General features: G+C 53.7%; 10 protein-coding genes across 10 annotated transcripts; 5 read left to right on the top strand and 5 right to left on the bottom strand.

Annotated features, from left to right (window-relative positions):
* Nucleotides 1-97: 97 nt before the first annotated feature.
* On the bottom strand, nt 98-3,653 carry SEPMUDRAFT_136705 (uncharacterized protein; the record flags this gene model as incomplete). The annotated part of the gene is made up of 10 exons (XM_016902793.1): nt 98-417; nt 482-562; nt 635-715; nt 788-868; nt 922-1,002; nt 1,056-1,136; nt 1,191-1,271; nt 1,326-1,415; nt 1,473-1,562; nt 1,620-3,653. The coding sequence occupies 10 exons, from the start codon at nt 3,651-3,653 to the stop codon at nt 388-390; spliced, it is 2,730 nt and encodes a 909-aa protein (XP_016756701.1). The 3' UTR covers nt 98-387.
* A 2,205-nt stretch (nt 3,654-5,858) lies between these two features.
* Nucleotides 5,859-6,563, top strand: SEPMUDRAFT_152204 (uncharacterized protein). The gene has a single exon (XM_016907302.1). The coding sequence runs from the start codon at nt 5,998-6,000 to the stop codon at nt 6,382-6,384; it is 387 nt and encodes a 128-aa protein (XP_016756702.1). The 5' UTR covers nt 5,859-5,997; the 3' UTR covers nt 6,385-6,563.
* Nucleotides 6,564-6,670: 107 nt separating this feature from the next.
* SEPMUDRAFT_159434 (Di-copper centre-containing protein) lies at nt 6,671-8,233 on the top strand (the record flags this gene model as incomplete). The annotated part of the gene is made up of 5 exons (XM_016907846.1): nt 6,671-6,870; nt 6,945-7,186; nt 7,291-7,599; nt 7,704-7,943; nt 8,027-8,233. The coding sequence occupies 5 exons, from the start codon at nt 6,671-6,673 to the stop codon at nt 8,146-8,148; spliced, it is 1,113 nt and encodes a 370-aa protein (XP_016756703.1). The 3' UTR covers nt 8,149-8,233.
* A 1,146-nt stretch (nt 8,234-9,379) lies between these two features.
* SEPMUDRAFT_152205 (amino acid transporter) lies at nt 9,380-11,109 on the bottom strand. Its single transcript, XM_016907303.1, has one exon. The coding sequence runs from the start codon at nt 11,067-11,069 to the stop codon at nt 9,405-9,407; it is 1,665 nt and encodes a 554-aa protein (XP_016756704.1). The 5' UTR covers nt 11,070-11,109; the 3' UTR covers nt 9,380-9,404.
* A 558-nt stretch (nt 11,110-11,667) lies between these two features.
* On the top strand, nt 11,668-12,702 carry SEPMUDRAFT_159436 (mitochondrial resolvase Ydc2; the record flags this gene model as incomplete). The annotated part of the gene is made up of 1 exon (XM_016907847.1): nt 11,668-12,702. One exon carries the CDS (start codon nt 11,668-11,670, stop codon nt 12,700-12,702), a length of 1,035 nt encoding a protein of 344 aa, XP_016756705.1.
* Nucleotides 12,703-13,389: 687 nt separating this feature from the next.
* On the bottom strand, nt 13,390-14,330 carry SEPMUDRAFT_94351 (vacuolar transporter chaperone 1). The gene is made up of 2 exons (XM_016910635.1): nt 14,120-14,330; nt 13,390-14,051 (listed from the first exon to the last, which is right to left on the bottom strand). Exons 1-2 carry the CDS (start codon nt 14,151-14,153, stop codon nt 13,711-13,713), a joined length of 375 nt encoding a protein of 124 aa, XP_016756706.1. The 5' UTR covers nt 14,154-14,330; the 3' UTR covers nt 13,390-13,710.
* A 303-nt stretch (nt 14,331-14,633) lies between these two features.
* SEPMUDRAFT_152206 (Ataxin-2_N-domain-containing protein) lies at nt 14,634-20,472 on the bottom strand. The gene is made up of 7 exons (XM_016907304.1): nt 20,039-20,472; nt 19,708-19,846; nt 19,231-19,495; nt 17,299-19,176; nt 15,967-17,247; nt 15,146-15,902; nt 14,634-14,992 (listed from the first exon to the last, which is right to left on the bottom strand). Exons 1-5 carry the CDS (start codon nt 20,191-20,193, stop codon nt 16,862-16,864), a joined length of 2,823 nt encoding a protein of 940 aa, XP_016756707.1. The 5' UTR covers nt 20,194-20,472; the 3' UTR covers nt 14,634-14,992; nt 15,146-15,902; nt 15,967-16,861.
* SEPMUDRAFT_145179 (uncharacterized protein) lies at nt 14,978-15,538 on the top strand (the record flags this gene model as incomplete). The annotated part of the gene is made up of 2 exons (XM_016903094.1): nt 14,978-14,992; nt 15,146-15,538. 2 exons carry the CDS (start codon nt 14,978-14,980, stop codon nt 15,536-15,538), a joined length of 408 nt encoding a protein of 135 aa, XP_016756708.1.
* A 611-nt stretch (nt 20,473-21,083) lies between the features above and the next one.
* Nucleotides 21,084-25,129, top strand: SEPMUDRAFT_152208 (AIP3-domain-containing protein). The gene is made up of 2 exons (XM_016907305.1): nt 21,084-21,579; nt 21,647-25,129. The coding sequence occupies exons 1-2, from the start codon at nt 21,463-21,465 to the stop codon at nt 24,656-24,658; spliced, it is 3,129 nt and encodes a 1,042-aa protein (XP_016756709.1). The 5' UTR covers nt 21,084-21,462; the 3' UTR covers nt 24,659-25,129.
* A 184-nt stretch (nt 25,130-25,313) lies between these two features.
* SEPMUDRAFT_136712 (uncharacterized protein) lies at nt 25,314-26,937 on the bottom strand. Its single transcript, XM_016902794.1, has 2 exons — nt 26,432-26,937; nt 25,314-26,367 (listed from the first exon to the last, which is right to left on the bottom strand). The coding sequence occupies exons 1-2, from the start codon at nt 26,817-26,819 to the stop codon at nt 25,658-25,660; spliced, it is 1,098 nt and encodes a 365-aa protein (XP_016756710.1). The 5' UTR covers nt 26,820-26,937; the 3' UTR covers nt 25,314-25,657.
* Between the last annotated feature and the right edge of the window lie 127 nt (nt 26,938-27,064).

A 27,064-nucleotide genomic window follows, 5' to 3' on the forward strand; every position in this document is an offset into this window, starting at 1 on the left:
GAGGAGGAGAGGGGGGGGGAGGGAGGGGAGTGGGAGAGGAGGATTAAATAGAAAGGGAAGGGAAATGAGAAGGAAGGGGAAACGGCTGAGATGGATGGACGGAATAGATCTCCTTTGCAAAATGAACGTTGCGATGATTAGATGTACATTTCTTCTTCTTCTTGTTGATCATTCGGTCCTTATGTCTCTGTTCTGCCTGTCTTTCTGTCTCTGTCTGTCTCTGTCTGTGTCTTTGTCTGTCTGTCCATATTTACAACACAACACAAAAAAGTCCCTCCTTTTGCTACAAGAAAGGAAGGAAAGAAAAATGGCTAAACAGTGAGTGTGTCACTACTCTCTTTTCCCTCTTCTTCTTCTTCTTCCTTTCCCTAGTAACCAAATCGTTGTTTAAGCGGTGGTTGTAGAGGTCGCAGCAGACTAGAAGATTTTTTCGATTAGTATCGCAATCGCGTAGTGCAAAGCAAGCTATCGATTAACGTACAGTGGTCGTGGTGGTGGATCCTGCGGCATCGGTAGTCGTGACTGTCGTCGAACTAGCCGGAGACGAAGAGGTTACGGCAGACTAGAAAGGTCATTAGCATAAAGCTTTATCCTCGCATCTGCGGCTGGTGGATTCGAATCTGGATCTACTTACAGTGGTCGTAGTCGTCGATCCCGCGGCATCGGTAGTAGTAACTGTCGTCGAACTAGCCGGAGAGGAAGAGCTCACGGCAGACTAGAAAGGTCGTTAGTATAAAGCTTTATCCTCGCATCTGCAGCTGATGGATTCGAATCTGGATCTACTTACAGTGGTCGTGGTGGTCGATCCGGCGGCATCAGTAGTCGTGACTGTCGTCGAACTGGCCGGAGACGAAGAGCTCACGGCAGACTAGATATAATGTTAGTATTATAAGAATCGCCATTATGTTTGCAATCACGTACAGTTGTCGTAGTGGTCGATCCGGCGGCATCAGTAGTCGTGACTGTCGTCGAACTAGCCGGAGACGAAGAGCTCACGGCAGACTAGATATAATGTTAGTATTACAGGAATCGCCCTTATGTTTGCAATCACGTACTGTTGTCGTAGTGGTCGATCCCGCGGCATCAGTAGTAGTGACTGTCGTCGAACTGGCCGGAGAGGAAGAGCTCGCGGCAGACTAGACACTAGATTAGCAGGTCGTCTTATATAGTAGCGACTCTGGCATACGCACAGTAGTGGTAGTGGTCGATCCCGCGGCGTCAGTAGTCGTTACCGTAGTCGAACTGGCCGGGGAGGAAGAGCTCGCGGCCGACTAGACACTAGATTAGCAGGTCGTCTTATATAGTAGCGACTCTGGCATACGCACAGTAGTGGTAGTGGTCGATCCCGCGGCGTCAGTAGTCGTAATCGTAGTCGAGCTAGACGAAACGGCCGAAGAAGTAGGGCTCACAGCAGACTAGGGATTAGATTAGCAAATGTCGCCTCGCGCTGCAAGTGGATGGCGACCGCGTACAGTAGTGGTAGTAGTCGATCCAGAAGCATCGGTCGTCGTAATCGTACTCGAGCTAGACGAAGTGGCTGAGGAGGTAGGGCTCACGGCAGACTAGAAAATACATAAGTAAGAATCGCTTCGCGCTACAGAGAGATCTCAATTGCGTACAGTGGTAGTAGTAGTCGATCCAGAAGCATCGGTTGTCGTAATTGTACTAGAGCTCGACGAAGCCGCGGAGGAGGTAGGGCTCACGGCAGAGGTAGAGGTAGTAAGCGATCCCGAAGCATCGGTCGTGGTGATCGTACTCGAGCCCGACGACGTAGCGGAGGAGGTAGGGCTCACGGCAGAGGTGGAGGTAGTAAGCGATCCCGAAGCATCGGTCGTAGTGATCGTACTCGAGCCCGACGAAGCAGCGGAGGAGGTAGGGCTCACGGCAGAGGTGGAGGTAGTAAGCGATCCCGAAGCATCGGACGTGGTAATCGTACTCGAGCCCGACGACGTAGCGGAGGAGGTAGGGCTCACGGCAGAGGTGGAGGTAGTAAGCGATCCCGAAGCATCGGTCGTGGTGATCGTACTCGAACCCGACGAAGCAGCGGAGGAGGTAGGGCTCACGGCAGAGGTGGAGGTAGTAAGCGATCCCGAAGCATCGGTCGTGGTGATCGTAGTCGAGCCAGACGACGTTGCGGAGGAGGTAGGGCTCACAGCAGAGGTGGAGGTAGTAAGCGATCCCGAAGCGTCGGTCGTCGTAATTGTACTAGAGCTCGACGAAGCAGCGGAGGAGGTAGGGCTCACGGCAGAGGTGGATGTAGTAAGCGATCCAGAAGCATCGGTCGTGGTGATCGTACTCGAGCCCGACGAAGCAGCGGAGGAGGTAGGGCTCACGGCAGAGGTGGAGGTAGTAAGCGATCCCGAAGCATCGGTCGTGGTGATCGTACTCGAGCCCGACGACGTAGCGGAGGAGGTAGGGCTCACGGCAGAGGTAGATGTAGTAAGCGATCCAGAAGCATCGGTGGTTGTGAGCGTCGTAGAGCTGCTTGCCACGGAAGAGCTGCCAGAGCTAGATGTGCCTGAGACTGTGGAGCTGCCAGAGACAGTAGAGCTGCCGGTACTAGAGATAGCGGTAGGGTCTATAACTGCCGTAGAAGTGCTAGGGAGCCCGCTGGAGTCTGTGGTTGTGATCAAGGTTGTGGAGCTGGAGGAGATTGTGGAGCTGCCTGAGACGGTAGAGCTGCCAGAGACGGTAGAGCTGCCAGAGACTGTAGAGCTGCCAGAGACTGTAGAGCTGCCTGTGCTAGAGATAGCGGTAGGGTCTATAACAGCCGTGGAGGTGCTAGGGAGTCCGCTGGAGTCTGTGGTCGTGATCAAGGTTGTAGAACTGGAGGAGAGTGTAGAGCTGCCTGAGATGGTAGAGCTACCGGAGAGCGTGGAGCTGCCTGAGACGGTGGAGCTGATGGAGAGTGTCGAGCTGCCGGAGACAGTAGAGCTGCCAGAGACGGTAGAGCTGCCTGAGATTGTAGAGCTGCCGGAGACTGTAGAGCTGCCTGTGCTAGAGATAGCGGTAGGGTCTATAACAGCCGTGGAGGTGCTAGGGAGTCCGCTGGAGTCTGTGGTAGGAACCAAGATTGTAGAGCTGCCTGAAGAGCTGCTAGAGATAGTAGAGCTACTGGGGATTGTGGAGCTGCTTGAGATGATAGAGCTGCTGGAGGAAGTAGTGCTGTCTGATGTAGAAGAGCTGCTTGAGATAGCAGAGCTGCTTGAGATGACAGAGCTGCTCGAGACGGAGGAGCTGGTTGGGATGGTAGAGCTGCTCGAGACGGACGAGCTGGTTGAGAGGGTGGTCGTTCCCGAAGACGAGGTTACTGCGCTGCTTCCCACGGGCACAATCGTGGGCAACACGATGCGTGATCGTGATCGAGAGGCAGTGCTGAAAGTCAACGGGTTCGAAGGGGCTGTCGAGACACCAGCGCTTGTGGGTGCGCTGCTTCCAATCAGACTCGTCCCGCTGGGGCCAAATGTGAAAGTGCGTGCCGGGACGGTGAAGGCGGGAATGGTCACATATGGAGGCTGAGTGAAGCCTGGGATGACGAATTCGGGGACCACGAAAATGCCAGTTGGTGAAGCTCCAGGAGCTGAAGTGGTGCCAAACTGTGGCAGAGCATTGACGGCCGCGGCCCAGAGGGCCAACTTGGCGACCGAAGACATCGTGCTGCTGATTATTAAGATTTGATGGGGAGAATGATTATGATGAAATACGAAATAAGATCAAAAGGAGCCGGACAGAGGACCGGAGAAGCTGCTGGCAGGCAGGCAGGCAAACAGATGTGCTGAGAGTTCTGGAGGACGAAATGTTGAGTAGCAGTCGAAAGCGTTTGCTTTATACAAACTGCTTCCTCTTCAGCCGAGCACGACGATACAAGATCGACTGACGACACACTGGTAGCGACATGTTGGTCGTCCTTGACGAAATGAGGCAATGAGACCACCAAGGATGCCGTACCACTCTTCTGTTCAGCGAGCTGCGAAGCGACGAGGCTATCGCTCTTGGTTGAACGGTATTGCACTGGCGATTGTCTGACGTTGGTGGATCTCTGGGATCAGGAGAATAGGAGTCAAATGGTGTGCAAGCGCGCGTGCGCTTTGCGGCTGCAGAGATCCACGGCCACAGCCGGTGGTAATGCAAGCGATATGAGTGAGACTTGCGAGCATACTGCTTCATACGGATAGATCAGCTTGATGTGTTTCACCCAGCACCTTGGAGTGACATGTCCATCTGTATCGCCATCAGCCTGACATTCTTGGTGAGAAGCAGCAATATCTTGATCAACACTAAGACATGGCGTCGAAGGCTTGCCAATTTGGCATCTTCCTTTTGTCCTCTTTCGCGCGTCTGCCCGAGCTGCTGCGTATGGCCCTCGCGCATCATTCATTCACCTGGGCGCATAGGATGGTAGGCGGTTGGGTAGCGTGCAGGAGGTGAGATTGTCTGTATTTACACACCAACGGGGCCCCTTCTCCCCTTCTCCCTGGCGACATTGGCAGACACTACACGTGATTTCCCAGGAACGAGGCCAGCGAGGACGTATACAGTTCTGTAGAGTGTTGAGAGCAAAAGTAGATCATAGCCATTAGCGGCATGTCTGGCGCGTGGCATTCACTTCATTCTGCGGTGTTCCAGATCGAACCACGGCTTGGAAGGTGGACGAAATGCCATTCTGCTGCAGGTCCCTCGCTCTAACCCGATCGGGCAGCAAGTACCATGGCTGCTGGTGCAACATTTCTGCGAACCAGCGGGCAAACAGACGCGGCGGTTGGCGTGCTCGAAATGGGCGGAATATCATCTTCAGCACGCTCGATTGGGTGGCGGTGCGTGTGTGCAGATGTTTCGACGCCTTCGTCCTGCTCGCTTGCTTGCCGAATCTGTCGATATATGCGGCTCGCCTCGTAGACTGTGCTGTCTAGCGGCGAAGAGGAAGACAATCGTCGTGATCATCTTGCTGCAGCTTTCTGGTCTGACTCCGCGCCGTGAGCGTCGCACAGTGCACTGGTGGACATGCCCGAGACGGTACAGTAATAATATGAAGCCGCAAGACCGTTAGGAGGTTCCGACGGTACGCTGTGTGGCAGTTGGCAGCATCTGCCTCCTGAAGGGCCGACATATTCTGCTGAGTGATTGGCACTGTGGCAGTACTGTCAGCGCAAGGTACAAACACATGCAGTCTTCTCCTGGCTCTTGCATTTCTCGTGTCCTGTGATTGCAGGACGATGGAGAGGAATGTCCATAATAAGAACACACGGATTATTCACTTGGCTTTCCTGCTTCCCCGTGACTCCGTAGAAAATGTGCCCTATTCTACACCATCTGCTCCTGGACTCCTGTCCGCTTCTGAAACAAGACGTTGGCCCAACACCACAAACACCTTTTCGCGTTCGAGTGTTGGGACAAGACTGACAAGTAACAAATTCAGACTTCAGCCGCTGCACTAAAACGAGAATAACCTAGCCTGGGGGTACATCCGCCCATCTCACGTTCCCGAGGCGGTACGAATATCACGAAAATTCTCCATCGGACTGCCTCTTACTTGATACCTCCCCTTCATAGCTAAGGTCCATTGCAGCCAGTCAGCGATATCGTATTTACGGTATTTTCGTTTGGACCTGGTCCAGATGCCACCTCCCCAGGCTCCAGCTGCCATCCAGCGCGACCGCGAGATCAAGTCACAGCAGCGGTAATACAAATGCAACTGGGATCCCTTTCCCGTCCAGAATGTATTTCTCTCGCGTACTTGGCATGCCTGCAAACGCAATATCTGCAACCAACCATACCCTTGTGCTCCGGATGAAAGTGTACAGAGTCACTTCGCAGCATGCGAACTATACCACCAACAAACGCATATCATTGTCCGGGTCCACGGACGGAGATTGATGATGAGATTGATGATGCTATTGAAACTTCTGGTCGCAAGAGGTGCAACACGCAAGAACAACAACGACACGAAGCTGATGTCGTGGCATAGACTGATGCAGTCTACATCATACCACCTGAGCAATGAGCATCACAATGCCCAGCGACGCAGGTACGCGGGTGAGATTAGGTGAAGACAGGCTCCCGTCCACAATACGAACCATCACCATGTTCGCATACCACCCCCATGCTTTGCTGGGGAGTTGCTACAGTACTGCTCTGTGTTTGGAACAATTCGAAGCGGCACAGCGGCAGAGTGGACGCCGAGGCGAACTCGGGGGAGAACTTCTATGCCAGATGATAGATGCCATTGTGATTGAGAAAGGCAAGGCGCGTGTACGCCCACTGCAGGGCAGTGCAGGACTGCAAGTCAACACGCTCCGCCCGGGGTCGTCGTCCTTGTCATCACCCTTTATCTCACAGTCTTCCTTAATTCTATATACCAGAGGGCAGACTCTTGGCCTTCGATAGCCTATGATGCCTATCCCTGCTTCGCGGGATTGCAGATTATGGGGACGCGAGGTACCAGGTGCAGTACGGGAACAAACATCGTTCTGCTGAACCATATTCATCACGGGCTCTACCGCGAAACCTAGGGCTGCTCTACAAATCTCCACGAGAGCCCGGCCTCTTGATGTTGGTTCCCTCCCCAGTGAGAGATAGAGAAGGAGAGAAAGAGAGAGAGAGGAGGTATTCCCGTACCTGTTTTACTTCACCTGTCATTCGTTTCACACATGTCTTTTGGTTCATCATCATAATGTTTCCTCTTCTCCTACTGGCAGCGCTGGCTGCCCTACCCGCGTCGCTCGTCTCATCGGAATATATCGACCTGGGCAAGAGGCAACTCGAAGGGCCAGTTCTGGGCTTGGAAAGGCTGAAGAGGGAGTACTTCGCATACCGACGGCGGACCTTGGGTCCCGATTGCCATGAGGACAATGTCATTGTTCGAAAAGAATGGTGGGTGCGCGGGACAAACTGCATATTTCTACTGGGCCGTGTCGGATCATAGCTGACGAGTGTTCACACCAAAGGGGCGCCTTGTCAACCGAGGAGCGGGAGGATTATATTCAAGCAACGCAATGCCTATACACCAGTCCCGCGCAATCTCCTCAGGATTATGCTCCTGGAGCGCGCAATCGGCGCGACGACTTTGTGGCGGTACACATTGCCCAACAGCAACGCATCCACTTTTCTCCCTGGACGCTGCCCTTCCACAGGTGGTACGTCCATCTGTATGAGCAGGCATTGAGGGACGAGTGCGGGTATAAAGGAGGTATGATTGCCCTCTAGATCTCATTCCGATCGCATGGTGTATGCCCCGCGTCGTCTTTTGCTTTTCTTTTCTAACTGGAATATCTTCTTCTTTTTCCGAAACAGGCATTCCATACATGGGCTACGAAAATTACGGCGCCCAACCATACGAGGAAACCGCCTTGTTTGACGGGTCACCTACATCATTAGGTGGCAATGGCTCCCCCTCGCCCGACGGCTGCAATTGCGTTGGAGGACCATTTGCCGAATTCCCTACCAATCTCGGACCGATCGCCGGCGGAGCAGGCTGCAGACAGAATCCTCAAGCAGACGGTCTGGGCTACAACCCACGTTGTCTCGAGCGAAATTTCAATCCTTCGGGCCTGACCAATCTCACGCACCAAAGCGTCTTTGAGACGATTTTGGGCTTTCACAGTGCGTAATTATCTTGACGCCCCCAAAAGAACAAGACTCATCCATTTCCTGTCATCAAACAAGAACCTCTGAAAAGCTAATCTTCGTGCATATTATTATTCTAGACATCAACGATTTCACCCTGCGAATCGATCAATGGCCCGGCGGAATCCACCCTTCACCCCACAGCGCCGTCGGCGGTGCCCAAGGTGACATTCCCGGCGCACCCACCGATCCCTGGTTCTTCATCCATCACGCCGGGTTAGATCTCGTGTGGGATATGTGGTCCGGTCTGGAAGAGGATGAGAGACGGTATGCGTTGCCAATCCCGTACCAATTCAACAAAGAACGAGAGTCGAGAGGCTGTAAGTTTCCACTACCTACCTACCTACCTCACGATAATGATGATAATTCATTTAACGATTGCTGACATTATTTAAAAAAAAAGGGCAAGACGCAGACTTCGTCACTCCGGATAGCTATCTGGAAATGTCTCCCGTATTACCCGGTGTCACGGTGAGAGATGTCATGAGTATTTCCAATGGTCCGCTTTGCTATGTATATGAATAAGTAGAGGAAAAGAAAGAGGAAACGGGGGAAAGGGAGAACTCCTGAGATCAGGGTTTTTCCATCATCATTATGTATATACTCTGTCCAAATATGGGCCGTCGGTCCCCTTCCGACAATTTTCTTGTTCTGTCTTTTTGAGAAGAAGAAAAGAAAATGAAGGAGGAGAAGAAGGAGGAAGGAGGAAGGAGGAAGAAGGAGGATCTTTCGAGTACCCGAGCATAGCATACATACAATAGCATAGCGCTGCGGTGTAAATAAGACTTTGGAATTTTTTTCATACAAATAGATTATATCACTTACATTGTACATATATTGGGGGTCGGGTCGGTTGGACTATTCTATTGACTATTCTATTCTATTCTATTCTATTCTCCAGACAGATTTTTTCCTTGTTTTGAAAAAAGAAGAAGAAGGTAATAGTACTCCAATCTACCTACCAAGACCATCTATACCTTAGCTACATGTATAGCAGGCCTACCTGACTCTTATGTATAATACTGAGCTGGTCTTCTACGACTTCATTCCCAAATCCCTCTATCCCTCTCTTCTATCTCCTAGCAGCCCAACGAGTATACGACCACGTCTTTTCTCCTTTCCCTTTCCCTTTCCCTTTCCCTTTCCCTCTCCTTTTCCTTCCCTTTCCTTTCCTTTCCTATCTCCAGCGAAACGAAACGAAACATCAACAAGATTTCGAAATTCACCTACCTTCCCTTCCCTTTCCTTAAAAAGAAACCCATGAGATTATAATATTTACAATATTGTATTATGCTCGGAGAGGAGAAAAGACGAGACGAGATAGAAAAGGAAAGAAGGAAACAGGAAAAAGAACAAAGGAAAAGGGAAGGAAAAGGAAAAAGGAAAGGAAAAGGAAAATTTCTCGATTGGAAAACATTGGGGAGGGTGAGAGGTTAGTGATATTGACGAGAAAAAAAAAAGGCTCAAGAAATGGATCTATGAAACGAGGAAAGATGATGTAAAACCAACCAGCTGGACACCTACCTACCTAGGTACCTTATGATATTAAAAAGAAATCTGGGTAATTCTGTATGTATGCAAAGGCTGGATGACAAGCCTACCTTACCTACCTTAGGGAACTTGACTTGACTTAAATAGGTAGGTAGTGGGATAAGAATATACGCCCAATATTGGAGGATGAGGAGGAGGTGGTCAAGTCATGCATGAGAATGGATGGAAGAACAGAGATGCAAAATTGTTACAAAGTGCATGTATGTATCGTATCGTATCGTCTATTTTTTTTAACTGACAGAACACGTACCCCCTCCCGGGTCACCTCGGATACTTTTCCCAATCGCTTGAATCAGACTGATGCTCATCACCGTACACCCAAATGCAATGCACACATATGCGGCATAGACCTCCCAGGTGCGGCGAGTGGTGAGTTTGACGTAGCACAAAGGCGGCAGAATGTATGCCAAAGCACACGCACTCGTAGCTCCCACGAGCTCGAACACGACGCCCAAATCGCAGGTGATGAGCGACATGCCCATGGCGGAGAGAATCAACGAGGTCGTGAAGATCAGGTGGCGATTAGGGTTGAAGTTTTCGGTGGGAAAGTAGTATTCTGTCATGACTTCTCGGCAGACGAAGCATTCCAGTGGAAGTGTGGTGAGCATGTTCAGGCCAAAGCAGAGTCGAGCGATGTTGACCATGAAGTTGTCGTTGGGGAAGTTGTTCAGAACATTGCCCTGTGTCTTGCTTCCAAATATCAAGTACCCTGCGAGGGCCATGACGAGACACGCAATCATCGATATGGATGTGCTCCAGTGTGTGACTTTTGCGAATCGATCCATGGTAGGTGTTCTCAGCGAGCCGTAGATGAGCAAGCTGTTGTGATGACACACGAAAGCGAAAGAGATGACGCCAATGGCCTGAAAGACGCCCGCATTGATGATGAGACTGGATTTGATCGGCCCCTTCAAATCGTCCGGTGCTAATGGGCCCTGGATGAGGACGGTCACCAGGATGATCACCATGCTGATGAGAGCCAACGAGGAAGCTTTGGCCAGCATGGCAATGTCTCTGTACAGCGACAGGGGATATGAAACGCCCAAAGTGAAGAGCACAATGATGGTTCTCCGATCTGTAAGCAGTCCGAGGACTGGAATGGTGTGCAACGAAGGGAACATGGAGGCAAGGACTCTGGGTATCGTGTCTCCAATGATGATGCAGAAGGCAACCATCCCTCCAAAGGCGAAAGCCCATTGAGCGACCGAGATTGCGACCAAGCCGGACTTGCCGAAACAGTGCTCCATAGTGGCCTGGAAAGAATTGGCTCCACTCAATTTGGAGTTCTTGACAATCAGGCGAATCGTCCAATCGACAGTGATGGTCAGCACGAGCAAGAGGACAATGCCGGTCAAGAGGCCTGCCTGTTTGAATGCGTATGGTTGTCCAATGATTCCCGCGCCGATGATGCTGTTGGCCATGTTCATAAAAGCACTGCCGAGACCACTCTTGGGCCGGGCAGATTCGAGCAGGTCTTCCTCGAGATACTCGATGTCGTTGGCGACGGACACACTGGGCGCCTCAATGCCCGTCAGGAGAGGCGCTCGCTGCTGTCCGCCAGGAGAAGCGTGACCATCCATGTAGTCTTCTTCCTCGATCCAGTCGTGGTGCGTCTCTCCAATGGCGTCTGGTTCGCTGACCTCGAAGCGCACTCTATGCGGCGTCCTGGGCTCGCCATTGGGTCTGCTCTGCGCAAAACTCGACTGTCGTATCGTACGGGGCTTTGACTCTTTCACCGGGGATGAAGGCTTGGCGTAGACGATATGGTTCTCTTCATCGTCATCCCCCAAATCGTCCCTGGGAGTGCCATGTTCTGCATGCAGCAGACCCGTCGCCTCTTCGTTGCTGCCTCCCTTGCGCGCGGCATCGGGGTCGTTTGTAGTGTCGCGGGCCATAACAGATCATCGTGTCCGCCAAATCGCTTCAAGCCTGCATCGTGAAAGGAGCGGAGGGGATTGGAGCGGAGCGGAGTGACGGAGCGCGGCGATGGAGGCGGGGAAGTGGTCAGACGGGTGAGTGTCGTGTCGTGTCGTGCGAGCAGAAGTGAAGTGAGATATCGTGAAGAAGTGATCGGGAGACCATCCTCCATTATTATAGATACACGTAAGCTCCGAGCGGCGATCTAGCTGCGTCTATTGACGCCGGAAGCGGCAAGGCGTGCGCCAACACCCGTGAATCCGTGAATCCGTGATGACAACCACCCGACGCACGTGGGATGTACTTCTACTTCACTTTATGATCACTACATGTAGGTACCTACTGGTACCTGACCTTATGCAGCAGAGCTCGGATATGACCGACAGCTGCTAAAGGAGCCTTAGCCTGCACAATCTATTGTCCTGCATACCTTCCTGCATACTGTATACTACAAATCCCGTCCCGCTCACGATCAAACGTTTTGCAGCGGAATAGAACTAGAAGTAGTACTAGTATGGCGTGGGTGCGACGCGTCTTACCCTTTCCCCTTTCCGCACATGCAAATCAACAACAACAATGACCTCCCTTCGTAACCTGGACCATCTGAAAGCATGGCAGTTCAGGTACTGGGCGTTGTTGACTGGCATGACACCATCTGGACGGAAGGCTGAGCTACAACACGCCTTGACCAGAGGCCTCGAAGCCGCATCCCTCAAGAAGATCAATACTAGTTCTACTACTGGCCGGCGTGTCGTGAGTGTAGACATGGGGATTCGCAATCTCGCATATTGCGTTGTCGACGTACAGCCACGTTCCAGGACAAGTCACACTCCACGGCCTGTGAAAGTCACCCATTGGTTGCGAAGAGATCTGCTCAATCCTGCTGCGTCCATTGTCGCTCCCTTCACGGACAACGAGGCTCGGCATGAGGATGAGGAAGCCGCTCAGAAGAAGGGCAAGCCTCCAGCCGATTCAGAAGCATTCACGCCGCCTCAGCTGTCCAAGACCGCGTACAATGTGGTTACTGGCCTGCTGTCTCACAAGCCAGATGAGATTCTGATCGAACGCCAGCGCTTCCGCTCAGGTAGTGCAAGCGCTATTCTGGAGTGGACCATTCGCGTCAACATGCTTGAAAGTATGCTTTGGGCATCACTCGAGACTCTCCGCGCTTCGAGCTCCTCTGATACCTTTTTCCCCGAGGTACTCGCTATCCCCCCGAGAAGGGTTGCCGAATTCTGGCTTTCAGACCAAACATTGCCCCTATCACCTCCTGTTGATATCTTCGATCAGGGCCAGAAGCTTGCAGACGTGACAGCACCATCATCGAAAGCCCGTAAAGCGCGCGCCAAAATCGAGAAGAAGGACAAAGTGGCTCTTGTGAAAAAGTGGGCAACCGAGCCTGTCAGCGGCTCAGGTGTGAACCTAGTATTTGAAGGCCAAGCTGCTGGAATCGCAGAAGCTTTCAAATTGGAGACTTCTAGAGGCGCAAAGCAGATTGCCGGTGGCAAACTGGATGATCTGGCGGATTGTCTCTTGCAGGCTGTCGCGCACTTGAGGTGGGAGGAGAATAAGATTGCGATTGGGGAAATTCTGCGAAAGACTGGAACTTGAAATTGCCTGCAGCTCCGCAAATGGCACTCCACCAGGTTCTCATCAGTCTCCATTCCATCGGCGGGGGGCAACATCACCGTGAGGAATAGTCTTCTCGCACCACTCCAGCAGGCTCATTGGGATCGGTGAATGTTAAGCGGAAGAAGAGAGTTGAAGCCCACATCACCCACCTCTGCCCCTCCCTTCCAGTCTACTCAAAGACGCTCAGCTCGACAACTCATTAGAACAGCAACAACACCCGCCCCTCAAAGCCATCATCTACATATGCCTAGATACAGGTAGCTTAGCTTGAAGATGATGCACCCCCTCCATGGGCAGAGAAGAGAGTACATCTCGAGTGCAAGCCAAGCGAATGGGCAGACCCGGTACTAGCGAGCTGCTTTATCACGACATACCTCCCACGGTGCCCGGCTACAGGACAGTACAGCACTAGCAAAACGAAGGGATCATCATTGTGACGACCACCGTGTGAGAGCGCCAGAGAGAGATATCAGCCTACCTGGCGAAGGCATAGAGAATAAGATAATATGTTTCAGATAACAACAACAACACTGGGGTACTGACTTACCTTACATGTATCTGTAACTACTTCTGCTCGTTGGAATGAGGACTTGCCTTGAAAGTAGGAAGGATTGGAAAGATTTCTTGTTGAGTTGTGAAGGCAAAAGTGGAATCACAGTCTTGTTCGCAAGCCCGTACATACATGTATGCAGCCGTGTTTACAGTATAGTACAGTACTCGAATCGTGATTATTAAAAGGTCATCTGATGATGGCTGTACGAGTTTCTTACTCTTCTTGACTCAAACAAGAAGATGAAGCTCTCAATTGACGCCTGAAAAAGAAAACCACCTCCCCTGTTCATTGCGCATTCCTTTTGTGTTTTTTTGTATATCCTGCACATCTACAGCGTTCTCTTCTCTTCTGCACACATGTACGTTGGGTATCCTCACCTGGTCCAGCCGAACCCTCCCCCGCGCCCCTTCCCCTCTGTCCCTCTTCCCACGGGCTCAAGCCGCGCCGGTAAATCTCAATATAAAATTCACAACCACCGCCGCAAGCAGCGCGAGAGCCAGCACCGTAGGGCCAAAGCGATCATCAAACCCACCACTGCCCCTCATTCGTATACTCTTCGCCCTCCAGTGAAACGTCACGAGCGCATAAGCCATGGCAGCAATAGCCACGAGAACGAAGAGGACGGCGGAGATTTGGCCGACGCGATCTCCAAAGTTCAAGAGACCCATGGCGAGACCGCCGAGGATGACGGTGAAGTTGAGCCAGGAGAGGAAGGTTCGTTCGTTGGCGAAGAAGACTTTTGGTTCAAGGCGTGTGGGCAGCGCGATGCGTTTGCCTGGAGTAGAATACCGGGTCAGATGAGTTGTGTTGATGGAGGGGGGGAAGAATGCGTGGCTCACTCACCTGGCGCAGTCTGGAGGAGAGGTTGTGCGGACATGTTGACGGTAGATTATGTGTTGTGGTTGTGACTATGCCAATGGCTGGTTGGCTGCCGGGACGTATGGATGTGACGGGCGGAGGTCGCAGGTCGCGGGTCGCAGGAAGATGGGCGGATGGTGTCGAGATGGCGGTGTTGGATGGTGGGTTCGAGTCCTTGGTGGGAGGGTGGTTTAATTGTTGTTGGGTGTGTGTGTGGATGTATGAAGCAGTGTAAGAGAGTATGAAGGTTTAGTGCAATTCTTCCATCTGGAGTTTCACGTTGCGGTATAGACGATGCGATTGGATCGTGAGCGGGAGGCGGGAGCCCCACTCTGCTGCGTTTCAGTAGACCATGTAGCTTCTAAGCTCGAGACAAGCACTAAAATGGCCTTACCCTCCTAGGAGTTAGTCCTGTACTCCACTTGGACCCAAGCACGCTAATAATAAGAGAGTGAGAGTGAGAGTGAGAGTGAGAGGGTGCTCCTTCCTTCTCCTTCGTTTCCCATCAAAGCGCGACACGGCAGGAGCCAGGACACTTACAGGGCAGGCAGGCAGGTGCAGGGACCCAGCAGGGATTGAACGACTGCCCTCTCTCTCTCTCTAGTCTCTCTCTCTAGTACTATCCACTCTCTCTCTCTCTCGACTGTCTCCCGCTCTCCACGTCACTCCCGCCTCGAATCCATCGCATCGACTACAGCCATCCACATCCATCTTCTTGCACCAAACTCCACACACTAGGCCACTCCAGACTAGACCGACCACCCGACCAACACGCGACTCGTCTCGACCCTTCTCCGCCGCCCGACCATTACCATTCACCACACCGCGAGAGGTTACCCTGCAATGGCCTCCAACTGCGTCAGTCTCCGCTGCCCTCCCTCCACAACTCCAGTCCCGCCCTACACGCATCTGCACCTCTACCTCCACCTCCGCTTCCACCTCCATCTCCACCAACAAGAAGAAGACCAAGAAGCAGAAGCGCATCACTAACACGAACCCGCCATGGAACAGCCCATCCCCACCGCGCGTCTGAAGCAAATCTGCTCCGACGCCTGTTCCTCCACCATCAGCAGCACCACCTCCTACGAACACTCCCAGACCCAACAATGGAACAACGCCATCATCGGCAACGTCCTCCAACAACTCATCTCCGAATCCCAGTCTCCCGAGGAAAAAGGCCAACCGCCCCAGTACAAGTTCATCGTCAACACTACCATCGTCCAGCACTTGTCTGATCCGGCAGGAGCCGAGCCAGGGAGCAAGAAGGTCGGTAGACGGGGCATGCACTCTGCCAGTGGAGCCTTCTGGAACAATGAGAAAGACGGAATGTGGTCGTACAAGTACGAGGGAGGAGAGGGCAAAGGGATGGATATTGTTGTCTGTGTCATGTGGGTTGCTGTGTAGGATGCTGCTTCGGCTACAGGTTGGCACCTATTGTGTTGCTGCTTGCTGTTCTTGGTGGCCTTTTATGCTCTCCACTTATGGTCGTGATGGCAGTCCACTGATCACAGGGAACACGACAATGACGACGACGACGACAATGGCGACGGCGGTGGCTCGGATTGATACAGCATATGGATACGGAGTGCATGCATGGTGCGATGGGAGCGAGCAAGCAAGCATGGCGTTTGGGGAATCACAGAGTCTCCATCGCTCTCTCTCTCTTTCTTCTCTCTCCCCCACCCCCCCTCCCTCGACCCTCTTCTATCAACAACACGAGGCGCGGGGAGGAAGGATGGGAGCGAGCGAGCGAGCGAGAGTGTTATGTGTACGTTGCTGTATACCCCCGAGACCCTCCACTGCTGTTACACTAGATATATTGACTATTTTAGACCGACAAGCTAGAAATGGAATTGTCACTTCCATCTGCCTGTTTTGACACCAAATTACTGCCGCCTCGACCAGAAACCGAGGAATGCTCGGATACATGGATCGTTCTCAAAAATGTGACATGTTCCAAGTTGATGAGAAGTTTTTCGCTACATGTACCTAGACTTCGCTGCATCTACTGCAACATACATCCAGACGTTGGCCATTCACACACTAGACCGAGCTGCTTCTTCTTCCTCATGCAATTTGCTTCTACATCATTTCTCTCTCCATCTCCCTCTCACCCCCCTCTCCCCTGTCTCCCCTTCCTCACGCAATCTTCATTGCGTGCCATGTCTGTCATTCTGTGCACTTCCCAAAATCCGGGCTACTGCGAGCAGGAGCCACCAATCACGCGCGCTCCGCCATCCTTGCCGCCCCCTCCTCGCTGTGCCCATACACTCCCGCTGAACATCCTACTCACTACCTCCTACCAGTCGCGCCAGCCCAAGGCCGGTTTGGTTGACAAAACCCTTTGTAATAATTTTGATGAGCCTTCAGCAGCCTCTGACCACTTAACTCTGTGCTGGATCATCGCTGAATGCTGTGCTACTTGCTTCGAGGGCAGTGTCTGTGCTCTGTATGCTCATTGCGAGAGCATGAATCCGGGTCCAGCTTCGCAACCAATCTATTTGCTTTTCAGCGGCTCCAACTATGACGCCTTTGCCCGACCAACATAATGGTCGAATTCTCGACAAAACGCGTGTGATGAGCAGCCTTCAGTCTGTGTTGTGTCTCGTTCCTCATTTTTATTTGCTCCTGCTGAGCCACCTCGAGCCCGGGTTGCCACGACCAGACAGGAGCAGCAACGAGCGGTGCTCTCAATCAATATTCAGGTGGGATGGTGGCAGTGGCGTCTCATTTGCCTTCATCCTGCACTGGTCCCATTCCGGGGCTCCCGTGGTGCGGCATTGCTGCTTGCTGCCGAGGCGTCATATGAGGAGGATAGCCGCCAGACATGGCACGTTGGAAGTGCATTGGATGGGGACCGGGCATGTTATATCCTTGCTGCGACCCTTGCTGCGACATGGGATATCCGCGTGGGCTGCCACCACCAAACTGACCTTGATTGTGGTGTGGCGGGAACTGCATCTGCGGTTGTGCTGGGTGTGGCATTGGCGAGTAGCCGGGCGCTGGTCCGCCATTGTACCCTCCTGCTGATGGATTTGGCATCATCATGTGCCCACCCATCGGTGGCGGAGGATACTGAGGAGGAAACCCTTGGTGTGGGGGACCGCGCATCACTTTTGAACCTGTCAGTGGTCGCGGTTGACGGAGAGAAAAGCGTGACTTACTCTGACCTTGCGGATGGGGCATGCCTGGTTGCATGGGCTGTCTGAACGCTGGGTTCGGACTTCCGTAGCCTGGTACGCCTTGATTGTGGAATGGTGGCATTGGTGGTACCTGGCCATTGAAAGAGCCCATGTGTTGCATGCGAGGCGAATTCTGAGCGCTGTTATGCTGCTGGAATTGCCCGTGCATATTAGGACCAGGGTAGCCAGGCATGTGGCCACCTTGAGGAGGGTAAAACGGCTGGCGATGGTTAGGCGCCGGCATGGCCTGAACGGGCATCACGTGCTGTGGAAGCTGGTGCGGCATCTGATGTGGGAGTGGCGTCTGCATCGGCGACGGGCCCTGGCTTGCGGGCTGAAGACGAGGGAATGCGGCCTCGTGTGTCACGTTGGCGTTGGCTTCGGTGGTGTTCCATGTGGGTTGGGTACAGTACGACTGCGGTATTCCTCCGTTGAATACGAACTTCTTCTTTTGCTCTTCTGTGTAGTCGTTCGAGACTAGGAACGTGATTCCATCGTTGAATGTGTTCAATGGAACAGTCTCACGAGTCTTCTTGCTGTCAAAGAATGATGGCACAGGCTGGCTAGATGGCGTGGACGTCGGACCAACGCCACTGGTTGTGTGCTGCCGGCTCGGTGATGGCCCCGAAGGCGCAAACGTATGTGCAGCCGGTCGAAACACAAATTCCTGCGCTTTGACATTCAGCGCCCGACTGCTTGTAGTTGAAGCTGGGCTGAGCGGCGTCTCGGTTGTTGGAGCCTGTGGTCCGCTGGGCATGCGCAGATTAGGCGGTAGTGGCTGTGGACGAGGCCATTGCCGGTTTTGATATTGCCCATTCGGCGGTCCTCGCGGCGAGGCACCTTGCCCGGGCTGTGGTCCATGAAGCTGCTGTTGCCCGCCCTTGCGCTGCGCTTGTATGTTGAACGGTGGCTGCTGCGTGGAAGGCGAAGAAATTGTCTGTAGCATGGTCGATGGGAGGCCAGACGACGCGACGCTAGATGCTTTGTCTGCATCTCTGTCCTTCGATCTCAATTCAGCTTCTTTAGCCGCCTGCTCGGCCTTGGTCTGGATCTCGACCTGCTTGTCACGGTCCTTGGCTAGAATTGGAACCAGATCGTCAGGAACTCGGCTCTTCAGCTTGAAATTGGCAGCGAATTTCTTGAGATCATTGAGCTTCACATTCTTCTCCTGTCTCTTGTTGTTGCGCTGCGCCTCCTGTGCTTGTCTGATGCGCAGCTTTTCAGTGTTGGCAAACTGTTTGAACGCATCAGAAGTGGCTCGGATGGGGTTTTCCGCCTGGTTCGTGGGAGCTGCGACTTCGGCAGGTGCATTTGTCGATGGCGTTTGTGACACTGGCGCAACGGGTGCCGCAGCTGGTGGCGGAACAGCGGATGTGCCAGCTGGGGATTTGACCTTGATTTCACTGGAAATAATAGCAGGATCAAAAGGCGCACCGGAGACAGTCGGGACTCCAGATATTGGTCTCTGGCTAGGGGGGACGTACGCGCCAGCCGTACGCCTAGGCAGGTCTCTTTTCACACTCGAGTATTTATCTTCCTCGTCGCCTCCATCATCCTTAGGTGGGATCTCTCTGCCGCGTTGCCCAGATTCAATTTCGGCAGCTATGCGGTCAGCGTTCCGCAATTGTTGTGCGTGATCGGGTCTGCTCTCGTCGATTCGGGTGGTATAAATCAACTCGTCGTAGGTGCTCTGAACGCCAAACTTCTTCTGGTTGGCCTCGAACTGATCCCACTCGCCGACACTGGACTTGCCCAAGGATAAGTCCACATCGGTGGCAGACGGGGCTTCCCATCGTTTCAGTTCGCGCTCGCGGAAGGTCTGTGAGTTCTGACCGGATATCTGAGTATCCGTTGCGAATCCTACACAGCGGTCAGTTTGCGCGACAGCAGTTGTTACTCCCTGGGGCGACGAACCATTCTGCTGACTGGCAGGACCAGTGGCAAGCTTGATGTTGGCACACTCAATGCTAGCCACGTCCCCACCAGCCACGATGAGCTCGTGATTAGGCCCTGTGCCGGTGAATTCGGCATTTGGAGTGCCATTGACTTGGGTGTGTGCAGCCTGCCTCGTCCGCCTAGCCATCTTGAGAGTGTGATTGTCGAGGCCGGAGCTCTCGGCGCCGCTATAAACTCCTGCGAGCCGCTCCCCTGAGGTCGTAGTGATCACGACGTCCTGACCCTGCAGCACATCTGTTAGTCACGGCATACCTATTCTCTCTGTATCTCCGGGAATTGGCCGAGGCTATTGCAACGCAGTCCTGCCGCATCGTGCAAATTCACCCAAACTCTGACACGCATAAATCGAGAGAGAAGGCATGCAGTGCAATGGCACGAGGGCTAGCGGCATGGCAGGTACAGCGAGGCTAGAAGCTCGAACGGAGGGCAACTTACCAACATCTGAGAGTAAAGAAACGTTGTCCGGTGGTGCAATTCAGCATTGGACAATGACTGGACTGGAGCGGGAGAGGAGGGCTTCTGACCACCATTTGGCATCCGGATTGAAGCATTTGTGTTGTCCCATGCCTTCTTTCTGTGGCGCAATGCGTTAGCAAAGTTGATGCCATCTCATAATCCTCGTTTGGGTGTTGTTGAGACGAGAGACGGCTCAGCCAGTGGCAGCGTCGGAAGGTGAGACGAAGCGCACGTGCGCACACGGCGAGGGTGACCATAGCTTCGTAGAGCGATGTTGGTATGATGAAGTGTGCCATTGGAGTTCTCTTACTTGTTCTGCCCGTCAATGGGACTTCCAGCTTGCTTTCGCGTGCTATCCAACGTCTTCCCGCCGACGTTACCCTTGAGCTGCGGTTTCGAGACGCCAGCCGTATTGCTGGCGGTCGCCTTTACGGCATCGCCGCCATTGATGATGGCAGCCGACATGGCGGCGCCGCGGATGGTGAAGGGCAAGTGCTATGCAATGTCGACGTCGAGGTGTGGTCAAGGCGGTGGTCGAGTGCTAGGAAGGTGTCTCGGATGGAAGAGCTGGTCCAGCTTAATCGCGCGGAGTAGCTCCCTTCGAGATCGCACTCGAGCTTGCACACGCCGAAGACAACGCCGTTCGCCCAACACGTCAGCGGACAAGCGACACAGGCGCAGCGGAGCGGAGGGAAGGGTGAAGAGCGGGGTGGGTGGTGAAGGGACGGCGGCCGTGGCCTGAAGGGGGAGGAGGAGGCGGTGGTGGTGGTAAGGTGTGGTGGTGGTGAGAAAGTACAGGTAAGGAACAGTAGGGTAGGAAGTGAAGCTGTGCGTCCAGGTCGACTCTCTCTCCAGAACCAGAACCCACTCGAAGCGCGGGCGGGCCGTATGATCCTGGTCCAGTGCGAGGCGCAAAGACCAACAGGGAACCGCGACGATCGACGCACACGGCCAATGAGCAGCGCAGAAGCACGAGGATGCGCGAGCGAGTGTCGACAGTAGCAAGTAGTGCAGTGCAGGGCCGTTGTTGCTGGTGAAGAAGGTCCGGGTGGTTTATGACGGAGGCAGTATCTCCGTTCCAGTGGTATTACCTAAGTAAGGTAGCTTTAAGGCAGTCACACAGTCAGGTCAGGTAGGTAGAAAAGAGGGTCGACGGGCTGGGCTGGCTGGGCTGGGCACAGGCGGAGGCTAGTTTCTAAATTAATGAATGAATGCCCCGTCCGCTCAGCTGTAGACGGGAGAGAGGTACCAGGACAGGTACATCCACTGCCAGTACACACACACACACACGCACACACACACACACAAGACAGCGCGACGTGGTGGTCGTCGACTCGTCGTGGTCGCTGTCGCTGTCGCCTGCTCACACTCGATTCCTTCGCCGTCTCCGCCTGCGTCTCCGCCTCCGCTGCCTGCTTCTGTTCTCGTCTGCCCGGATCCCGGGAAGCCGTACATAGAAACTGCGGACGTGAAACAATCGGAGTGATACACCTCTTTGACACAGCCATGTACATCGCGCTCGGCCGATGACACGAACTACCACACCCCTACCGACCTTACACATGCAGCTGTGCAGAACACATAGGATCATTACTCTGCTGCAGCTGTAGCGCTCACTTCATCTCTGACGACGGCATACGCGGCACGACACAGCACGCGCCCGACCCTCGATACTGGCCCTGGCCCCGACGACGAAGTCTCCAGCGGACGTCATAGGCCCAGTTCAGCAACGAGATGAGCGGTGGACAGCCCACAGCAGCGATGCCTGCGGGCCCCGAAGATGCTGCAAATGGCCAGAGAGGCAGTGGAGGGTCAACGCGATCCGCCGGCAGCAGTCGATCCAGACAGAACGTGGGTACTATGATACATGCGATGCGCGGCGTGGAACATTGGAGATATCCATGCTAACAGTGCGAAGCCGCAACAGCAGCTCTCTACCATCGAAAAGTCCGTGACGCATCTCCTGGTTGCGACGAAACAGCTGCTGGAAACTCTGACTATGTGGTCCACTGGCCGCGCTACAGAGGGAGAAGTGTCGGACGTGTATGTGCGGTTGGGCTACGAGTTCAACATCGCTTGCAGAGCATTCAATGCTATCGGAGTGGATACCTCAGACCTGGGACCCGTCCCTGACCTCTTGCGAACCATCTTGGAGGAGACGCTAAGCCAAGATGCCAGCCAGCAGAGCTTGGAGAGATATCTGCCGCGCATACGAGACATCATCATCAATTTACTGCATGGGCTGAAGAAGAAGCAACAAAGGCTGCGGCAACGAGGTACGAGGGACGGTGGAGAATCGAGTACAAGAGCACCCAGACAGGCCTCTACCGCCAGCAATGTCAGTTCGGGTACCACTCTGACAGAGCAACTCGAGGATGTGCCTTCAAGGCACTCCAGCAGCAGGTCTTTTGCGCAAAGGCAAGGCAGTGGGGATCTAACTGGGCCAGATCTCCCGCCTCGGACGACGAGTGCAACAGGAGGCAAGTCGTCGCCCACACGAAGTACTCTGAGTCCGCAGAATAGCGTCAGACAACGGCCTCATGAGCAGGACGCTCGCTCTGCTACTTCTGGCTCTTCCATATCCAGTGATACGATGCAGAACATGCCGGTAATCGCGCCATATCCGGAAAGCGAGACGATGCCGACAAATGGCGTACCCGACAGACCACCATCGCCTGAACCGCCAAAGCCCCCTCCCAAGGTGAACGATGCGTTGTCTGCCCTGCAACGTGGAGGAGAGCTGGAACGACGAGCGTCAAGGCGTTTCTCAGCATACCAAATACAGAAGCACTTGGGCACCTCGTTAACTGGCATACCTGCGATTCCAGCGGCTCAGAATTCGCCCATTCCGAATAGGGGTCGGGATGTGCGCGAGTCCTTGAACGCTGTGAGATCTCGAGGAAGTTATATGCACAACCGAGTAAAGTCGAAAACGCTCAAGTCCCAGTTGGAATCTTCGTCCCCAAACAGAGAGCATGATGTGAGGCGTATATCTGAGGAGAGCTCTTCTCAGCCGCAGGATGACTTGCCGCCGCCGAGCAAGCCGTTCGCATACGAGTATAATGATGAGATAGTCAAGACTCCCGAAGATAAGCTGGGAACCACCCCCTTCTCCTCCCTGGTTGAGGCCCCAAGCGCTACGCTCAATGGCCCTATTGATGAGCCATTTGTTCCTAGTAGTGACTTTGTCGCCCCCACAAGGACTCCGACCATAAAGCGGCCCCAGCGTGAGTCTATACGACAGGGACGAGAATACACGCCTCCGGTCTCCCAATATATCCCGGAAGGGTCGCCACAGTCTGGGACTCCACTGGTGCTGTTCCTTCAGTACAAGAGCAAAATCAAGAAGTTCACTCTGCCTGATGGAGGCGACTTGAGTCTCGCTCGTCTTCAACTGGCGTTCATCGAGAAGTTTGCATGGAATACGCATAATAACGGCGTGGACCTGCCAGAAATCTACATTCAAGATCCTGTGTCTGGTGTCCGACACGAACTCGAGGATCTCAATGATGTCAAGGAGCGGTCTGTGCTGGTACTCAACATTGAAGCGCTCGATGAAGTCAAGCGCCACTTTGACGATGGCCTAGGTAGCCTCCGACGTGTGGTTGAGAGCATCAAGACGAGTGTCGACGAACAGTCTTCCTCTCTTCAGCGAGTATCCGATAGACAGCAAGACACAGCCAAGGAGCTTGCAAGCATCGCAGCGGCACCGCCTCCGGTGCCAGCAGTGCCAATCACAGGTGGAACAACCGCTAGCAGCAAAGACATGACAGGCCAGCTCAAGGAAGTGCAGGGTCTTCGACGAGATATTGCCGTGGTCAGGCAGACGTACAACTCTTTCGTGCAGGATATGCAGGCTTCTATGACTGCGATCCGCACCAAAGCCTCAACGGTCAAGAAAGCTGCCGCCGAAGCTGCCATACCGGACATGGACAACAACACCGGTCGCTCATACGTCAACAACGGCAAGAAGACACTGTCAAATGACAGTGAAAGGATCGTCAACAAAGTGGACGACTTACAAGATCTTGTTGAGGACCTCCGCAAAGACGTAGTCAGTCGTGGCGTCCGACCATTGCCTCGACAACTCGAAGAAGTGAGCAAAGATATCAGTACTGCAACCTCTGATCTCAAGAAGCTGCAAGAGTTTCTGAAACGAGAGAAGCCCCTGTGGACCAAGATCTGGGAGAAGGAGCTGCAAGTGGTTTGCGACGACCGCGACTTGTTGACGATGCAAGAAGAGCTTGCCGCCGATCTGGAGGATGATCTTGAGAAGGCTTCGCAGACTTTCGCACTTGTCGAAGAAGCTACAAAGCAGCAGAATCTCCAAGGCCATGATGGTGCATCCGCGACCACTAGTGCCCGGTCTACATCGCGCACACTTGCGCTCAAGCCGCTGGCGGATCCACATGAGGCCAAAGACAGTGTGCTCGGCGAGGTTCGTGCATTGCAGCCCAATCACGAATCTCGCCTCGAGGCCATCGAGCGTGCAGAACGAGCGCGTCACAAGGAGCTTGAGAACCGCAAAGGTGGCGAGTTTCAACGTGAACTGGGCCACTTTGTCGAGGAAGGCAAGCTGAAGAAGACCGGTGGACACGAAGAAGTGGAACGGCTACGCAAGGTCAGAGAGGAACAGGCTCGACAAGAGGCGAGCCGCATGATGGAGCAAAGACGACAACTCATGGCGGAGAAACAAGCTGCCGAAGCCGCGGCTGCTGAAGAAGCCGCTGCAGGAGAAGCTGCAGCAGGAGAAGCTGCGGCAGGAGAGGCCGCAGCAAGTGGTGAAGGTGAAGCGGCAGCCGAAAGTGAAGAAACCAGCGCTGGTCTCGAGGCGCCCAAAGAAGAAAAAGACGCAGTGTCTGACGGCGAGGGTGCTTTTGTGGACGCCAACGAAGAAGTGGGTACACCATCCGAAGCCGCAGCATCATAGGGAGACATGGCGGTCGAGATCGAGTACCACGCTGCGTTCGACAAAGACGAAGACACGCAACAACGCATTGATAGCGGGTTTCACGAGTCGTCCTTGACACACCAGAGTGCACATATTCATCACGGGTACGAGAAGCAAACGATGGCTAGTCTCCTCCGTCGTAAGGAGGTCGAAGCTGATGCACTTCATCGTTCGTGATCCCCCACTTGCTGCCGTCAAGATGCAGCAGATCCAGAGGAAGTCGATAGGTGCGATGAGAGAATCAGTCCGATGCTTGAATGACAAGCAACGACCACAACAACATGTGTCCCGGTTTTAATTGAGCGAGCGGATGATGATTGTCCAATCTCAGAGCGCACGGCACAATGGCGGCTGCCCACCTTTGATGAGTGAGTGAGAGAGAGAGAGAGAGTGTGTGTGTGTGTGTGTGTGTGTGTGAGAGAGAGAGAGAGAGAGATACATATATAATTTAATTGTGTGTGGACTGCGTATCATCATCATCATCATCTACTAGGTACCTATAGTCCCAACAAGTCAATATATTGTAAGCAAGTAATGCTGATAATATAGGACGAGCTTTCGAGTTGCGTTTTTCTTCCCAACTCTCTATTAACAGAAGAGTAAGAGAGCAAGAGTAAAAGATATACTTTTCTTCTTTCTGGATTAATCATTATCTGCGGTATGTGTGTGTATCTACTACCCACACGGCGGGGGAATCTCTCTCTCGCTCTCTCTCTCTCTCTCTCTCATCATATGCTATGAAGCGCTAAATCACATCATGCTGCGTGTATGCTTTTTTGTCGTTTTTTTGGGCTCGGGCTCGGACTCGGCTCACAAGCCAACAATGCATTGGGTCACACTGTGCTAATATTTCTACACACAAACAACTACCACCACCGCCACCAACACCACCACTGGGTCTTCTTCTCATCTCTCCTCGACACCGGAACCACGACCACCACCAACGACAACAGGAATGTCAGATTGTAGTTGGTGAGTTTACAAGGCCCAGGCGGCGACACCAGCAACGACAGCTGCGAGACCGCTGAGAGTGGCGCCGATGGAGGAGGCACCGCCAGTGTATGGGGTGGGACCACCGGGGGTGGTGTTGTTTCCGCCCATTGGTGGCCCAGGAGGCATAGGCATGGCGCCAGTTGGGGCAGGGCCGACGGGGGTGACACCGGACATGGTGGGGTAGACGTATGGTGCCTTGCCGGTGGTGGTAACGAGAGCAAGAGTTCCGCTGACGGTGGCGCACTCCTGTCCAGGTGCGTACTGGTGAGCTGGGTTGCAAGCGTAGGTAGGCTGGGGCATGGCACCAGTGCCGGTGGTGGTGATGAGAGCGAGAGTTCCGCTGACGGTGGCGCAGATTTGTCCCTCGGGGTACTGGTGGGCTGGGTTGCAAGCGTAGGTAGGCTGGGGCATAGCACCAGTGCCGGTGGTGGTGATGAGAGCGAGAGTTCCGCTGACGGTGGCGCAGATTTGTCCTTCGGGGTACTTGTGGGCTGGGTTGCAAGCGTAGGTAGGCTGGGGCATAGCACCAGTGCCGGTGGTGGTGATGAGAGCGAGAGTTCCGCTGACAGTGGCGCAGATTTGTCCCTCGGGGTATTGGTGAGCTGGGTTGCAAGCGTAGGTAGGCTGGGCCATAGGAGAGGACACGCTCGAAGGCTTGAAACCGCTGCAGATTCCGTCCTGGCATGTGTTGGTTGCTGGAAAGAGAAGTCAGCAAGATGTTCTAACCAAGTTCAGGAAATCACGATGGAGTGAACATACCGCACTGGCTGTCTGAAGAGCACTTGGCGTTGAAGCTGCCGCATGTGCGGATGGTGCCTGCAGTGGTGCCGAAGCACTGGGCGCCACCGCTGCACTGCTCATCGGCACCGCAGTTTCCTCCGAGAGCCACAGAGCCGGCGGGAGCATTGACTTGAGGAGCGCCGGAAGGCTGGGGAATGGTGCCCGTGACGGGGGCCAGGCCGGCGGTTGCAGTGGCACAGTAGTCACGGAGACGAGCAGAGTCCTCACCAGAGCAGCTGTAAGAGCTGCACTGGCACACGACCTCAGGAGTGCCGGCGGCGATACATGCCTTGTAAATGCCCTGGCAGTCTTGCTGGGCGGAGACCAGACCGATGGCCGCGGCGACCACAACGGAAGTGTAACGCATCTTGAAATGTAGACTTGGAATATGTAGGGAAGAAGTCGTCGATGTGTTGAGGGAGTGGTTCTTACTGGTGTTGAACGAAAGACTGTTGGTGGGTGTGAGGTAGGAAGTGGCTTCAAACAATGGGGGGTGGAATGTGGGTTTATTATGAAGTGCGTGGTGATGATGCATTGATGGTATCCGTATTCCCAGGTGGCCAGCGTCTTCCATGTTCCCTTCCCCTGGCAATACGAGGCGAGTTTAATTCG

Source organism: Sphaerulina musiva (assembly GCF_000320565.1).
Source record: "Sphaerulina musiva SO2202 unplaced genomic scaffold SEPMUscaffold_12, whole genome shotgun sequence".
In the NCBI taxonomy this organism is placed as follows: domain Eukaryota; kingdom Fungi; phylum Ascomycota; class Dothideomycetes; order Mycosphaerellales; family Mycosphaerellaceae; genus Sphaerulina; species Sphaerulina musiva.

What these genes read in the sequence shown, in the direction of transcription:
- SEPMUDRAFT_152205 (XM_016907303.1), bottom strand. Translation starts at nt 11,069, where the DNA reads ATGGCCCGCGACACTACAAACGACCCCGATGCCGCGCGCAAGGGAGGC.
- SEPMUDRAFT_152204 (XM_016907302.1), top strand. Translation starts at nt 5,998, where the DNA reads ATGAGCATCACAATGCCCAGCGACGCAGGTACGCGGGTGAGATTAGGT.
- SEPMUDRAFT_152206 (XM_016907304.1), bottom strand. Translation starts at nt 20,193, where the DNA reads ATGTCGGCTGCCATCATCAATGGCGGCGATGCCGTAAAGGCGACCGCC. An exon ending in CCCATTGACGGGCAGAACAA is followed by an intron (nt 19,847 to 20,038) that starts GTAAGAGAACTC and finishes ATTGCGCCACAG; the next exon opens with AAAGAAGGCATGGGACAACA. An exon ending in TTCTTTACTCTCAGATGTTG is followed by an intron (nt 19,496 to 19,707) that starts GTAAGTTGCCCT and finishes GATGTGCTGCAG; the next exon opens with GGTCAGGACGTCGTGATCAC.
- SEPMUDRAFT_94351 (XM_016910635.1), bottom strand. Translation starts at nt 14,153, where the DNA reads ATGTCCGCACAACCTCTCCTCCAGACTGCGCCAG. An exon ending in TCTCCTCCAGACTGCGCCAG is followed by an intron (nt 14,052 to 14,119) that starts GTGAGTGAGCCA and finishes ATTCTACTCCAG; the next exon opens with GCAAACGCATCGCGCTGCCC.
- SEPMUDRAFT_136712 (XM_016902794.1), bottom strand. Translation starts at nt 26,819, where the DNA reads ATGCGTTACACTTCCGTTGTGGTCGCCGCGGCCATCGGTCTGGTCTCC. An exon ending in CTCTTCAGACAGCCAGTGCG is followed by an intron (nt 26,368 to 26,431) that starts GTATGTTCACTC and finishes TTCTCTTTCCAG; the next exon opens with CAACCAACACATGCCAGGAC.
- SEPMUDRAFT_152208 (XM_016907305.1), top strand. Translation starts at nt 21,463, where the DNA reads ATGAGCGGTGGACAGCCCACAGCAGCGATGCCTGCGGGCCCCGAAGAT. An exon ending in GCAGTCGATCCAGACAGAAC is followed by an intron (nt 21,580 to 21,646) that starts GTGGGTACTATG and finishes AACAGTGCGAAG; the next exon opens with CCGCAACAGCAGCTCTCTAC.